At 39.5% G+C, this 16,300-nt stretch overlaps 1 protein-coding gene across 6 annotated transcripts in view; it reads right to left on the bottom strand.

Annotated features, from left to right (window-relative positions):
- Positions 1 to 16,300, bottom strand: part of cep170aa (centrosomal protein 170Aa) — a 42,967-nt gene that overhangs the window by 14,828 nt on the left and 11,839 nt on the right. For 5 of the 6 annotated variants that reach the window (XM_067610520.1, XM_067610518.1, XM_067610519.1 and 2 more), the window contains exons 1-2: positions 2,577 to 2,751; positions 1,724 to 2,029 (exon numbers count right to left, since the gene is read on the bottom strand). In XM_067610520.1, coding sequence (XP_067466621.1) covers positions 1,724 to 2,029; positions 2,577 to 2,646 — 376 coding nt within the window. In that variant the 5' untranslated portion in view covers positions 2,647 to 2,751. Of the gene's footprint in view, positions 1 to 1,723; positions 2,030 to 2,576; positions 2,752 to 6,613; positions 6,746 to 8,491; positions 8,724 to 8,853; positions 8,913 to 9,082; positions 9,162 to 10,875; positions 10,966 to 15,298; positions 15,436 to 15,662; positions 15,722 to 16,300 lie in introns of those variants that run through there. The other variant, XM_067610524.1, reaches the window with a different exon arrangement.

Below are 16,300 nucleotides of genomic sequence, written 5' to 3'. Positions count from 1 at the left end.
GACGGATTTCAGACACACAAATACACATGTGAGCGGCGCATGCTTCACACACGCCCTCAATCAGCACTGAAATGCCCTTCTCACACATGCTCCTGCAGCCTTCCCACACACAGACACGCACAGATGTTGCTATTTTTTGTAGATGTCTGTATTCTCTCTTTCCCTGCCCTCATCTGCATCGCTGTTACTATAACAACTATCTACCAAAAACTGCTCTCTCCTCCGTCGCCGCCTCCCTTTCCGCTGTCACTGCAGTCCAGGCAACTAGCCTCTCTCCCTCTCTTCTTCCTGCCTCTCTTTGTCCAATCACCTTTGCTGTTATTGCTGCCATCAGCAGTATAGTGAAGTCCTCCTGCCTTTCTCACCCTCTCATCCCTCTCCTGTACCTATGCATTTTCACACCTCACATATCCACAGCCAGCATCAATAGAAAGCCTTCCATCCAGATGTCCACTTGCCCTCTATTTATCCCTCTTTGTCCTGTCCCTCCCTCTTCTCCCGCTCTATCCACCCTTGTTTTATCCCCCATCTTTTCTCTGTCTTCCTCAAATGACTCCCACTCATTTTCCCACCATTAAACTCTTCTCCTGTCACAACCACAGTCCATCCATCTTTTGCTTTCTGACCAAAAATATCAAGGGACAGTCAAGAAAGACCAATTAGCACCGTTTAAGCATAGCTCAGTGTCTAGCTGAAAGACTGCTAAATGAATGACCGCAGTGTCTAGCAGTCCCCAAGTCAGTTAGTAACATAATCATCAATTAGGTGAGCCATTCTGTCAGCCAGTTGACATGCATGTAGTACTAACTCCAACTAATGAATTAGCTTCCCTGCCTTCCACCCTGCCTAAAAGACTTCCATTTTCATCAGCTCCTGTCTGCTAGTCCCTCCCCCACACATGTCAACAACATCATAAATTGGCCTCCATTTAATTAACCCATGAACAGCATGCAGTCTTCTATAACCTCGCTTAGCACTGAGATAACTCTATTTACTGGCAGCATAAATGCTAGCATAGCCTTGTCTGGTCTGGCACATTCCCACAAAAACCCCTGGCAGCAGGAGCCTACTCAGCAGTTGGCAGCTTGCAGGTAAAGGGGACAAAGAAATGCAGATGAAGCATGAAATTTACAGTCATAGCAATCTCAAACCTTACCCCAAGGATACATAGCAACAAGCCCACAAAGGTAAACAGAGAGGATTTAGATGTCCACACTGATAATGCAAAACAAAAAAATCAAACGACAAGCCACATCTAGCAGTATGTGCTACTCACTGGATAATATTTCTGTATGTGGTGAAAAACTGATATTCAATGTGGGGGGTGTACTATGCTACTCATGCTAAGCCTTTTCAATGGCTGTCAGAGCAGTAGAGAGGTAAATTAGGATTTAAATGTTTCTGTCTGCTAGTTGCTAATCCCCCTGCTTGGTTACCACTGCCAACATATTCATTCTGCTTCTAACAAAGAATCAACCAGTCTACACATGGTATAGGAAGACACAGATGGATTACTGAGACAGTGCTGAGTAAAACAATGTGAGGTCTGACACAATTATGATGACGATTTTGGTTAAATAACTGATATCTTCTTGTAATAGGAAGGAGGGGAGAAGAAATGATCAAGGAGGAAGTAGAGAACCACGACAGAAATAAAATATATATATTAGGCCTCGTATACAAAACCACAAAGATAGAAATGTAAACAGAAAACAGCCTTCACCTTTCAGCCTTTTGAGATGAACCGGCACGTCGCTCTTGATGCTCTTGCTGTCCTCCTCTGTTGACTCGCTGCGAATCAGAGTGGGGTCGTTCTGAGCCAGCCAATCGGCCACCTTGCTTTCCGACGCCATCATAGCAGCTTGCAGCGTGCTCAAATCCCTCGCTCCTGCTCCTCCACTTCCTGCTCCACTCTTCTTAGAGCGAGATCTGTGATGGTCGGGTGTGAACTTTGACACATGGTCCTTAATGGTGACTTTCCCTGGAGAAGTGTTGTCAAACTCTATGGTGAAGGAGGCGTGACCTTGAGCTGTGGAGCAGACATTGAAGTTTTGTCACTGTGTTAGTTAAGTGTCAGTAAGTACTACTAAATATGGTGGTGTTAGGGGAAGCACTTGAATGAAATGAATGAGTAACTGAAATCTTGGTATTACTAAATAACAGAATTGTGCAGTACATGGATATTTATCCATATATGATCAAACTAGCTCATCGCTTCTGTTGCAAAATGCAAACTACTGTTTGTGCTAGACAAACAGTGGCTTCTTCCTGTTTTGTGTCATAAATAAACATCTCGTTGTGCCTGCTGTAAAGGGTTCTAGCATATTTCTGATAAAGGAGAACTTGTGTGTGGTAAGTGATGCTTTGGTGTGACTGAAAATAGGAAAAATAATCTCTTACATCATGGAGTACAAAGTCCTTATTATTTACACAGCCACTACAAAGTCACATTCCTCTTAAACTCTTAAGGACAAAAAATATACACAGGTACTTTTAAAAGTTTTGATTAATTTCAAGTGGTGAACATTTTGACTTATTTTATTTAAGAGAAAACTAAATAAAAATGTATATGTCACCTGTAGTGGTGTGTGTGGAGGTGCCCTCTGTGTCCTTGGTGGGAATCTCATGGATGCCGTTATTGGCCATGTGACTCTCCTTTGTAGGAATCTCCAAGTAACTGGAATCGTGGCCCGTGGACGCATGAAGGCTGTCCTCTTTAGCTTTCTCCCCTCGACGTGCCTCTTTGCTGTCTGAGGTTGAAGAACACAAAAAACGATACGAAGGTTAATAATTTAAATTTTGATGTTATTGATTTTTCCAAAATGGATTCTCATCAGGTTATACATTATGTATAACCTGGACAGAACAGATCAGTTATGTATAATACATAACAGATCTGTATGACTATAATAACAAAATAGATATAATTTCTATAACAAAAAGTGAAATGGTAAATGAAGTGGTATCTTTAAACCTATGTGTAGCCATAAAAATGTTTTTCATGAGTTCAGTTCATCTTGAGAGATATACTGGACACAGTTACAGTCTGTCATAGCTTCTATCTAAATCTCGACAGTTTAATAACGTAACATCCAAATGCTGCAATGTCACAGTGAGAGATGAAAATTAGGATTCATTATCAAAAGTCAAAAGTGAAAGGTCAAGCTAGGCCCCATATGGACCAATTCAATCATGGTCTGCTCTTCAGCGAGTGTGTCTCACCATTTATCAGAATTACTGTCTCTAGCTGGTGGAAGATTCAGCACTATAAACTACAAACACATTATACATTCTGTTTAACTCTCTGTCTCTCATACAGACATACACACAAAAATATACAAGTCATGTGAGTCACTCAGAAACAACATAGGACCCAGAAGGGCTGTTGCAGCTCTTTAAAACCTGCTTTAGGGCACACGGTTTGGACGGTTTCACGGTTTCTCATCTGTTTGTGTTAACAAACAGAGCCTCTGTGGGATCTGAATATGATAAATGATGCCTTCAGAAATTAGAGGGGCCATCTGCTTCATGATGGGGAGCAAATGTAGGAACATATGGCAAACAGCAATAAGAAACAAGAAACAGAAACTGACATTGCATAATATAATCACTAGTAAAAATTAGTAAGTAAAATATCTCACAAATATGTTTTAAAAATATGATCATGCCGCTCGAGAACTTATGAGACAAATCAGGACCTTCTCAGAATCTCTTAATTAAAAGGCTCATTTTCCACTTCACTGTTATAAACTAAACTGAAGTACTAAAAAATCTGTTTGGGACGTCTTTCAAATAAGATCAGCAGTTCCAGCATAAGCTGCTCTGCAAGTTCGGGAAGAATGACAACATGGATTTAAACAGAGTGCAAATATGAGGATCTTGTAAACAGACTTCTTGAATGATGGGTGAGATGTAACAACTTAACTGAAGAAGTAATACCACCCAAAGAAGACTGACAAAAGATCCAACTTTTATATAATAATGTTACTACAGTGTTCACATTTCTATCCATGCTCTCCATAAACTCAGAAAGCTTTATAAGTTCTAAAAATACATATAAAGAAGATAAAACTAAAGTATGTACCATATCTCCATTTGTTTCTTCCTTAAAATCATGAAATGACTAAACTTCCTGTATCTCACATATGCAATAAGTGAACGAGTGTGAATAGCATCAGACCTTCCACTGATGTCACTTTAAGTCACATGGCTTGTCTAGGAAAGAAACAGTCATTTCTGCGAAACCAAGAGTTTCATTAACGAGTTTAATAACATTTATATAAAACCATACAGTTCAAACTAATGCTGACTGTGCTGCAGCTTTCAGGATTTATAATTTTAAATAGACTTTATAGAATCAGCTTCAATGTTTTCTGTTAAGAGTCTACTGCATACAAAGACAACAGACACAGCATTGAAATATATACCATATATATATTACAGAATATATGGGCATTTAATTAAGTGTGACTGACATTAAATAGCAGTGGCAAAACTTAAAACAACATTTAACTTGTTTGATTGATTGAATTTGATTTCAAATTCTAACATATTTGAGAGCTAAAGGAAATTAACTGACTTTCTTAAAAGAGCCACATGTAATAAAGCGAGTGCGAGGCAAGTGGATGTCAGACTAATCCAAAGTTGGTTCAAATTGAAAGCCCTTTACCAGCTCCATTAGCCAAAGCATTTGGAATTGAGAGCAATACTTACCAGAGAATTAGAGAGTGGTTAGCTAATGATCGCTGCAGTGTAGAGTGAGAGAGCGGTCTGTCTGATGTATATGTGAGTGTGTGGGTGTGTGGGTGTGTGTGTGTGTGTGTATTGGGAGGAATGGGGGAGCTGGTGCAATGGCGTAACCCAATCGGCCTGAGTGACAATACACAAGGAGGGGGGTAGGGGACTCTGACAACACAGCCTATTCAGTGGGAAGGAGAAAAGGACACACACACTAAACTAAACTGACAGACACATGCATGCAAGAAAACACACACACACACCCAAACAGAATCCCTTCCTGCCCTAAACCTCTCTTTCTTTCTTTCACTTCCTCCACTGGTGTATCTGATGTTGACAGTTTATTAGAGCAGATATAGAGGGTGTGCTAAGCTCACACTATTTTAAAAACGAGTACACTAATAAGATCTTCTTTTAATGCTGAGATCCATGTAAGCTGCATAAATACACTGTGCAACACCCCGAGGCATAATGCTTCACAAAATAAATCCAACATCTGTTCAGTACCCAGTATAAAAGTCAATGTTCCACTCACCCTCTTCCATGACAGAACTAGCCAATCCCATTCGCCTGATTTTTTTTGGAAAGCTTTTAAGGTTTCAAATCACTCTGCAACGCTTGCACAGATGTACTCCGAAATGACAGAAAAGTACTTTGCCAAAATCCACAGCAAAGTCTGCATGGTATAACATAAATTGGAAGAGTTCCTAACTGATTTAAAAGAGCCCAAAAACAAAGTATTTCTTTTTTAGGCTGGTGAAGACGCTGCCAGTGTGTCCATCCAGATGTGGCGAGAGATTTGAGGACGCTTCAGTTTTGCTCCAATGTTTGTGGTACGGTTAACCTCCCCCCACTTCTTTTGACTACACTGGTCCACACTAAACCAGCCTGGCACAGACTGATTTTATATCGCTGAGCTTTAGCCTCTAATCCTGTTACTCTGACTATCCACCACCAGTTAACGGGATCCCCCAGGCCAATGGTCACTATACACACACATATTGCGGGCAAACAGACACACATACATTCTCTGAAAAAAGGCTTTGTGTGCACTTGAATATACATTGTTACGCACACAAACACACAGTCTGGCCAGCCATTACCCCTCCATCACAAACAGAGCAAATAAATTGAGCTGAAGGGCAGTAAGATTAAGCTGCTTTTTCACTACTGGGATAAAATACTCTCCACTACATAACTGAACTCAGCATTACATTTCATCTGTGTGTTATCATTTAACATACTGTTTGTAGCATACAGCAATATATAGCTACTGTACATTAACATTTTATTTTTTGCTGAAAATACCATATACAGAAAAAAATGCTGCAATTTGTCACTTTCCATTCGTTCAGACTTTAGCAAGAATTTAAATGTGCTATATTTAGTGATTAATCACACTCACACACTACACAGATGACTGTAACAGCATTACAGGCTTCAGTATAACACAAAATGCTGGGTGAAATCTGTGTGTAAGAGGCCACAGTCATGTCAAAACAAATACATAAAACTGTACTGCTTGTCTATAAGGAGTATATGATCGTCTTTTTATGCAACTTTTTACAACAAACAACTATCTACTTAAGGTGCAATACACACTGTTGGTGCCTGTGAAATATTGTCACAACCTCCGAGCCACTCCAAACCAGAATTACTCAGAAATCTATTTGTAAAATGCTTCAAATATAGAAGCATTATGAGGAAATCAACCAGCTTTCTTACATTCTTACAGCACTGATATGATACTGTCATTGGACATGCACAGCATTTACACATTTGTTATTTTCTGTACTGTATGTTTGCATTTTGATATTGGCAACAAGAGATGTGTGTGTGATGGTCGTGGGAAGTTCAAAATCGAGACACCTCCTACCTGAGCTGTCATGTTTTTTGTGGGATGACTTGGTTTCCTGTTTGAAGGAGTTCTCATCATCTGCATCCCCGTCCCCCCACCAAGACGGCTGGCCATACAGGGGGGTCCCTCGAGGCAGTGCTGTAACATCCCCTGAGACAGATTGAACACAGACACATTTTAACAAATCCTTGCAGAAAGTGGACATTTTATTGTAGCTTAAACTGTGGTCTGTGATGTTTAACGTGCTTATTATGTACTTCACATACTCGGATACTGTCAACATAAACTGTTCATTGTGTCACCGATGCCACAAAGTGAACCCAGCTGCTCTCTGTGTATGTGTGTTTGTGCATTAATTCCCCTCTGGTCTGGTCTTGCACCACTGACCTATTTACAGAACTTTAACCAGCAGGACGGACACACACATGCACACTCTCTTTATCACGCTCTCTTTCAGATATACACATGGTTTAGATAAAAGGGGGACTTTCCTGTCAGCACCTCTGTCCTCATCAGAGTAAAGCTGATCTGTGATGAACATCCTGTGGTAACGTCTTTTTTGTCCCTTTTTTTATTGGACCACACAGTACAAGTGACAAGAAACACAGAAATAGAGAGAAGGCGATGACGTGCCACACAGGTCTCACATCTTTGACCACTGTACCAGGAAATACTGCATCCTGTGTTTACTTCACTCTGCACTATTCTCTTCCTTTGCCTTCCTTTCTTTTAAGTATGCCTTATCCTGAGCTATATAAGTTTAATCACAGTATAGCCGCTTAATTATAGGTGTTCTCTGCCAAATTGCATGCAGTAAGTAGAGGCCTTTCTTATAAAAAACGCTTAATGTATGTTACCTATGAGGTATAATATCTGGGTGAGGCCTGGTATTACAGTAGTAATACTGCAGGATTACAACCATAAAGAGGGTGTCATTATAAAACGAGTGGCAGATGGGGTGACAAGCAACACCGTATGTGTATACTTGCTTGTTTGGGTTCAAATGTACATGCGTGCCTATCAATGTTACTACATTTTAAGAAAAGTAGTGCTGGCATATGGATTTGCATTATGCAGGCACTCTGACCCCGTTACTGCTTAATCTGTGCAATAAACACAAGCCCCACGTGGCCTTGTTTCAACATCTGGAGCTTAAATAGGACCCCTGCTAGCACCCCAGCCAGGTCAGCGATGTTAATTAATAGGGACGCCCTCAGACTTAAACCATACTCATGATACAACAGAGTGACTACATGTTGGTGTGGTTGGTAAATCCCTTTCCCTGGTGACCATGTCCACCCCCTACTGGCCTGTGATAAAACCCCACCACACTCAATTTCACAATATTCTGACTGAAAATGTGTTTTCTGAGAGGAGAACACACCAACAAAAACACATAAGCGGTGTAGCAATTTTGTGTGTTGCAATGTCTGGTGTATTTTTCTTCTTTCAGCAGAACTGTTCAAATGTGGACAATGGGACATCTCCACCCACATGTACGTTACACAGCACTGGGGTTGTAGAATCACAGTCACAGTACAACCAAAATCTGGAAATTTGTGCTGATATTGTGGCATTTTGAGTAAGTATTTAGTGTATGAGATATTTTTCCATAGATTAAGAAAAAGGAATAGGGCCAATATCAAGTCTTAGTGGAGTTTTTGTGCTGTAATAGAATCCCTACTATGTTATCTTAGCTTATTTTTGGATTACAAGATCCTGATAATATATTTTAAAGAGAGAAAAGGTCGACAGATTTGTTTAATACAATGCAATCAGCCTGAATTTTGAGGGTTACTAACAATGCACAATGAATACTGAGAAACGCTCTTATAAAATATGAAACAGTTTCATGTTTCTTGTACCGCCACATTTCTCCTTTGTTCTGTCTCTCACCTCCTATCCTCTCCTCTGCTTTGTGAGTGTCCACAGGTTTAGCCGGTGGCTCTTTGGAGGAAGTGACCCCGTCTGTTGTTCTACTCTCCCCTGGCCTCAGGTTGCTTCCACTGGGGGACTTTAGTGTCTTTGTTGGGGTCTTAGTGGGAGACTTGCTTGTGGTTGTGGTGGTAGTGGTTTCACCGTTGGACGGCTTCTTGCTCAACTGGAGGCCACTAGTGAACTTTTCATGCTTGAGGGAGATGAAGTGAAATGACAAAATGGATAGAATAGAAATTTAGTTAATACAACTGCCTGCATGATCAACATTAATACTTGATAGTTTGTGTTGGGGCAGCTTGTATTTGTACATGTGTTTTTACCTTGAGAGCTTCCTCAGGCACAGTGAGCTCTCCTCTCACCACCGTGAACAGGTTGGTATGTGAGACAGACAGGTTAAGGAAACTCCAGCACAACTATGACACATAAATACATACTGTATACATGAAGATGCACGCAACATCTCCCTGCATAACATGCGTTTGAATTGATGAACCTACCAGTGAACGGGTGAGGGCAGAGGTTAAAAGATCAGAAAAGGTGAAAGGATATCATATCCAAACCTCAGCTTATCCTCTAACTTCAGAGTGATGTACATCTGCTCCTGAATGCGGACATCATTTACAAAAGTCTGCATAGAGAGGACAGAGGCAAGACAAAAACCAAGATGGTCAATTAAATCACCTGTAACAATAAACAATAACGTAAACACAAATTCTGCATCTTCTATGTCTGCAGTTTGTTATGTGTGAATGTGAACTTTGTTTATACTTCTAAGACGCTTCCATGTAAGAAAATTTTGAAAGTAAAGGAAGATAACTTATCTTTAAATCAGTCTGCAGAGCCCGGACTTAAGGCCCAAGCATGATAATGCATGTCTTTCCCTCTGTTTCTCTCTTTTACTATTTTCTTTTCCATCTCCCTCTTTCTCCCACTCCTATCCCCCCCCCCCCCCCCCCCCCCCCCTCTACTATGCAGCTCTGAGATAGATCAGGTTTCACTGAACTGCTAATGAAATTCAATCACACTTGCACTGCTGTTGTAATAAAACATTCCTGTCTCCTCTCTAGTGAGATGAAATCACAGCGTAACAGCACAGCAATGAAATGGCTCCAGTCAGATAGTTAACAGTGACACTGCCCAACTGCAGCTCTTAACTCACTGCTGTGTCAAACCTCTACATATCCACTGACTCAGCAGGAGAAAACTTCCTCTGAATCCAGCCAAAGAAGCCGATGGTTAATGACACAGCAGGAAGTGGCTCTGACTCTAGCTTCCTGTGTAAGAGCTGGAGAGGATGTGAGGGACATTCTGCATATGTGTCTAATCTGGTGGGCTGTGACTGAGCTATAATCACTACACATGACTAACGCCATGTGGCAATTGTAAACGGCTTTTACTGAGCTATAATGCCAAAGACAAGAAAGACAAAAGTGATCTAAAAATATAGGAATACAGAGTTAATACGTGTTTCTCATGGTTATTAAACAAACTTACTTTTAAAATTGCAGATAAATGTTTGGCTTTATAATCAATTATGTTATGTACCATGAGTTAGTTTGTGATGTGACATGTTCAACACGCTCCAAATTCTTCTTATCTAGACCTACACCTTATTTTTCAGAGAGCCCATTAAAACCTCATGTTATTGGTTGAATTTATCATCTGAAATTCAATTATTGCAATGATAATAATCTAATTTTCCAATCACCAGAGGATAATAGATCAGCCTCCAATTTATCATGCACTCCTTTCTTTGCATCCTCTACAATGGCTTCCTTCCTGTTTTCCACCTCTGTTAACAAAACATACTGATGTAAACAAACATTATACAGCATCCAAAATATCAATTAGTTAGATTTTGTTGTTGTCAAGTCTTAATCACACTATTAACAGACCTGTCAATCAGGGTCTGGGTTTTTGTTTTAGTGGTGGGTCACCTTTTGATTTATATTTGTATCACAGATTGTCCCCTAAAGTAATGATTTGCATAACTGGGTTTAGATTCAAATTGACTTCATCCCTGATACAAATCTTCAATGACAGAGATTGATTGGGAGAAGAAAAATGAAGTTCCTATTGACTGCCAAAAAATAAGTTAACCTCTAACCCTTCAGAACCTCATTTCCATTACTGTGATTTTCCTTTTCTTTCCTTCCTGTCCTTCGCTCTGAACCCTTCATTCATCCTTCAATTGCGAAAACTCATTCTGTTATCTCTACTCATTCTTCATCCATCATGTGACCCTCTTCTCTATTTTCTCCCATCCTCTCTTCATTCTCTCTTGTGCTTTTATCTTTGCTCTGACCTCTCGCTATTTAGCGTATTTCTGTCTGTGTACTCACCCCATTCAGACTGCCCAGGTCCTTGACCTTGTGCTCATCAGTCCCAGCCTCGTAGTTGATGACTGCATGCTGCTTATCCACACTGCGAGACTTCAAACAGAAATATACACATACATGGAACATTAACCCAGTGGTTACAGTTGTGCACATAATGTGATTACTGAGATCTGGTCATTAAGATCAGATGTCGTTGGTCCAGTGAAAGAGGAAAATATCAGTTTTCCTGTTTATCTGTGCCGCTCCAGTTCAAAATGTATTCATATTACTTACATGGGCACCTGTGCTCTATCCAGACTACAGAGGATGTAAGCCTGACTGCAAACTGCAGCATAAACCATTAGAGGGCTGTGTGTGTCTGGAGAAAACTGTGTGATGTTAAACCTTTGGGGAGGAATGAGTATCCAATGTCAAGAATGCAACTCTGATAGTAAGTCTCAATGTCACTATGCATATCTAATATGATATCAACTTGAAGTATATCAGCACAGGTATTTCAATGTCTCTCACACTGCATACAACATACTGAAAACTTCACATTGATTCACAGCTGTTCATATGCTCACACACACATTCTCAAAATACACACAAGCACACAAAGGAGAACAGTGGAGCAGTGAAGGACTGGAGGTGAAAATATTGATTTTCTGTGGTGTCCAGATATGTGCCCATCAGCTGTTTTAGGATACACTGTTTCCAGAGAAAACACTATAACCTTTTCTTTGCAGAGAAAAATACTGTTGATATTAGGGTTGATGGAAATATATTGTGGCAAATATTCCTTTCACGCATCAATGTCAAACAAATCTAGAAGTGTGAATTGCCTCACTGATGAGCAATCTAGCTGCAGTCTTCAAATGTCTGTTATAATGCCCTTCAGATAAGACATCAACATAATACAAGAGACAAACTGACACCCTGTCCTGGAATTGTTTGCTTTCATATTAGCGTTGGCAAATCCTATTTTTATTTTAGTCTTGGTGATTAAAAAGTCTGCTGTGTCTGATTTTGCAGCTGTTTTCCTGATGTTCAGTTTCAGAGAATGGTGAGAAATTCCTCAGTGATTAGTTCATTATTTGGAGTGATCGTATATGAAATTACGGCCTTCATTTTTCAAAGTGCTGACCAAACACAGTGGTAATATCTGATATACATGTAAATACCATATATCATTATTTGATGTAATACACAACTGACACTTTGCTTATTTGGGTACATGTATAAATTCAGATCCAGCTTACAAACTAACAAATTTATGAATCATGCTATGCAACTGAACCACTTTTATATGCCTCTCAGAGTCATGAAACCACAAAAAGGGAAAGTGAAAATAAAATGAGATTATTGTGCTGATTATGGAGGCTGAATCTCATCTTCAATTCTTATATGACTCCTGGCTCTAACCCCACCACTCCTCTTGTTTAAACAGAAAGACAACTGGACCACACAATCATGCTGAAATAAAAATCTAAAGATAAGGGCTGAAGTACTGCTGGAGCAACTCCAGAGCGCTAACCGTCATAAAGATTACCTTAGTGAGATTAGGCTAGATCAAACAGGATAGAAACAAACTAAGCCCCTTGTTGTACCTCACACCACAGGATAGCGCAGACTCATGCTGTTAGACACAGACAGACTGCTGACCAACTGAAAAAGTGTAGAGGCAACTTAGAATACAGGTGTGGAGTAGCTCAACTAAAAAAAAAAGAGTATCAGCAAAGTAAACACATCTGAAGTGGAAACTAACTTTTTCCAAAATGTGTTTGTAGGAATTAATACATATGAATCGTGGGCATGAAGGCAGAGTGAAAGAGAAATAACAAATGATAAAGAGGAGAGATAAAGACACGAGGCAAACTTGACTCATCAAGGAAATGAGAAAAATATAAACACACACACACAATGAGTTCAGCTATGAGACCGACAGAACGGAAACAGAAAGAGCTCTCAGTCTCACAGAGCCACACTGACTTTTTTACCCAGTTTATTTCTACCCAGAGGCAAACATATATTATATGATTCAGGCTGACATCATCTAGACTGTGTTCCTGCATTTACTACACTCCTTCTCTTTAAATAAAGTAAAAAAATCTATTGATATCTGTGATTGATAGACAAAAAACAAGCTGCTGGCTAGTTCTGCAAGATGACACCAAAACATTTACATAACACACACACAAGTCACTCAAGTGTCAGTGTGATGATTCTCTGTCATGAAATCGTTTGAAGTTTGATATTCTGTCAGTGACTCTGTGTGTGTGTGTGTGTGTGTGTGTGTGTGTTTTATTTGGTGCATGACACAAGTAGTCCTTAACATTTAGCCATGTGATGAGGCTTTGGCTTGTTACAGCAGTCACATGGAGGACAACTGTAAGCAGCTACACAAAGTGCTATACAAACACACACACACACACATACACAAAGTCAAAAAATGTCTTCAGTTTGGGTGATTCCCCCTTATCTTTGTATCCAAAGACATCACAAGGATAGGAATACAAGAACACACACATGCAAATGCACGCACACACACACACACACACACACACACACACACACACATACAGCAGCAGTGGACCCTCAGGTCATCAGAAACATATTAGGGATAAACAGATCTTTTACAACTCCACATGCTTCAGTAAATTACCCTTATTATTTCTCTCTTGAAGTCTCAACATAAAAGAACAAGACTGTGAGAGGATTTAGGCCAGCTGGAAAACTGAAAGGGTGACATGGTCAACTTTAAATAGGGTGTTGCTTTCTATAACTGTGAAATGTCTTCACAAATAAAATGTTTTTTTTCCATATTGTGTGTATGCAAACTCATGTATTTGTAACACTAGCAAGGTGCAAAGAAGTTTTTTTTTTAATATGTTTAGGAATCTGAAGTCAGATTTGTGCATAATATAGTGTGAGCATTAATAGACTTAACATAAGTTCAAGTCCAATTGTAGTATCTTAATAGATTTTTTTCTGTTGCTATTAAAAATTAAACAAACAACTGAGACTCTAAATTGGACGGAGACTCTAATTGTTTATTTGTATGTATTTGGCCCAAGAATTACTGTATATAACCCTGCATGAGGTTCCTAAAATTGTAGGTCTAGTTTTAGACCCATTAATTTACATCAGTGGGGTAATATGATGTTTTTCCTCTCTGTTTAGTGGCAGACTCCTTTATGATACTGATATTAGTATCAGTGGATACAACTATTATATATAATATCTGGGAAGTCTGTAAAATGATAAAGCTTGGTAACCCCACACACTATTTCTAAACTGATAAACTATCTTTCACAGCTGAACAGCAACAATCACCATGCAGATGTTAGTAATCGGTGAGAAAAGCCATGGTAACGCTTTTGATGTACAGTAAATAAAGCCAACTTCTCAAGTGAAAATGAAAGTTTTGAAAGAAAAGGGTAACGATACTGTACACTTTTTAAAAAAGTGGAACTAAAAGTGAAACTTTCTATCAGTCAAAATTACTTTTATTAATAAAATATAATCTTTTATTCTACTGTTTTATGCTTTCTTCTTCAATCCATAAATCACATAAAGGGATTAGATATCCACATATCTCTAAAGTTTGGGATTCGATACAGTGAGGAAAAATACCACAATGTGACTAAACAGTATTTAGAGGAGCATGTTTTATTTTAGCTAATAATAACTATATTATGAAAAAAGCATTAAAGCACTTTTTAATATGTTTTAAAAGTTCTGTACAGAAAGCAGAAACCTAGAAAAAAATGTAATTGAATGTGATAAACACACAGAGTAGTTTCATAAGATAATAAGGCCAATCTGAAAAGTGAGGGTAACTTCCACCAACACAGTAAAAATATACAATATACAGAATATCAGAGAGGAACTGGTACCAGAAAAAACCTCTTGCAACATGTCATAACAGTGAGTGCTGCAGCCATGGATGCAACCTCTATCCACTACTACTGACGCAGTCAGATAAGATCTAGCTCAAGAAGTATCTGCCCCACTTTCTATTAATAGTGCGGTGACCAGAGGTACACATGAGCATACACACTCTCTGGTCTCTCCGGTCTCTCTGGATGCACAGCTGCACAGACACCATCTCAGTACAAACACAGACAAAAACACACCAAGATGCAGATATATGAACATGTTCTGCTATTGCAAGAGCAACAGCATGAGCATTGAGGGCTCTTTATAGTGATTTTAAACTTAATAAAATGTTATCTTATGAAAAAACTGTTGTGAGGTCAGAATTTAGTTAGTTACAGAAACTCCTAAATAAGTGTCAGGCTCTGTGTGTTGTGTGGTCAGATTGCCATTTTTACTTTGATCAGTAAAGACAGCAAGTTCACAAACGAGATAAAATGAAAATGCAACAACCATATCTTTTCCATTCTTCTATCAGTGGAAAAACTGGTGTGTAGAGCGTCCTCACCTGTAACATGAGCTCACAATCATCCCTGCCGACAAAGATCATTTCCCGGGGGAGTCGGTGGCGAGTCCCCCCGCTGCTCACCAGGAACCAGGAGGTCACACTCATGTCTGCACCCTGCTGCTGCTTCTGGTACACACCTACGGGGACAAAAACAAACAGGTAGTAGTTACACTAAGCTATAATTCATTAAACAAATTTGTGGATCACACAGCTTGAAATATTTACATGGAATGACAGTTCAAATGTTAAAAACTGTATGTATCTGTAATCTGACATATTTTTCCTCATACTATGAAATATGTATCCATGAGTTGTTCTAAACATTGGACAATGAAAAAATGTTTTAGTAAGTTCTTTTACACACCTCTGGTCCAGGTAGCTCACTGCTGATAGACGCTGACAGCACAACACAGCTAGGCCATCCTATGAGGAGAAAAGGAAGATGTCGTTTTTCATTCATTCTCACAGAGGCAAGCAAACACATAACATTTTTTTCTTTGCATCATGATATAATTACCCGAGATGTAGGAAACAAGATATGAAGCAGTGAAGGAGGACAACTGAGTCATAGATAAAGTGTAAACATTTACACTGTATCAGATCATTATTATTTTACTCAGTTACAGGGAATAAAACCACTCCCTCTTTCTTCATTTTGTTTTGCTGGTAGGGGGAGTGAGATCGAGTGGGCGGTCTTGCAATGCGATGCCTCACTGTCTACGCCTGGAAATGAACACTGAAGCCAGCCAGTGCGATACATCCTCTCTTTCTCTCTGCCTGCCCTGATCATTGCCAGATGTTAGAGGAGGAAGTGATGTAGGAATGTTGGCTGGCCTCCTCAGCAGGACATTTATTTTCCCTCCTGCCTCCCTCCTCCCCTCGTTCTCCTTCAGATGAGCTGGAAAGGAGGTCAAACCCAGCCACTCGGACTTTCTAACTGAAAGAAAAACATTAAGCAGAACTAACTACAAGTTATCTGTATGTGCTGATTCTGACTGATTC

The sequence above is a fragment of the Thunnus thynnus genome, chromosome 14, assembly GCF_963924715.1.
Source record: "Thunnus thynnus chromosome 14, fThuThy2.1, whole genome shotgun sequence".
Classification (NCBI taxonomy): Eukaryota; Metazoa; Chordata; class Actinopteri; order Scombriformes; family Scombridae; genus Thunnus; species Thunnus thynnus.
This window is presented reverse-complemented; position numbering and strand designations above follow the sequence as displayed.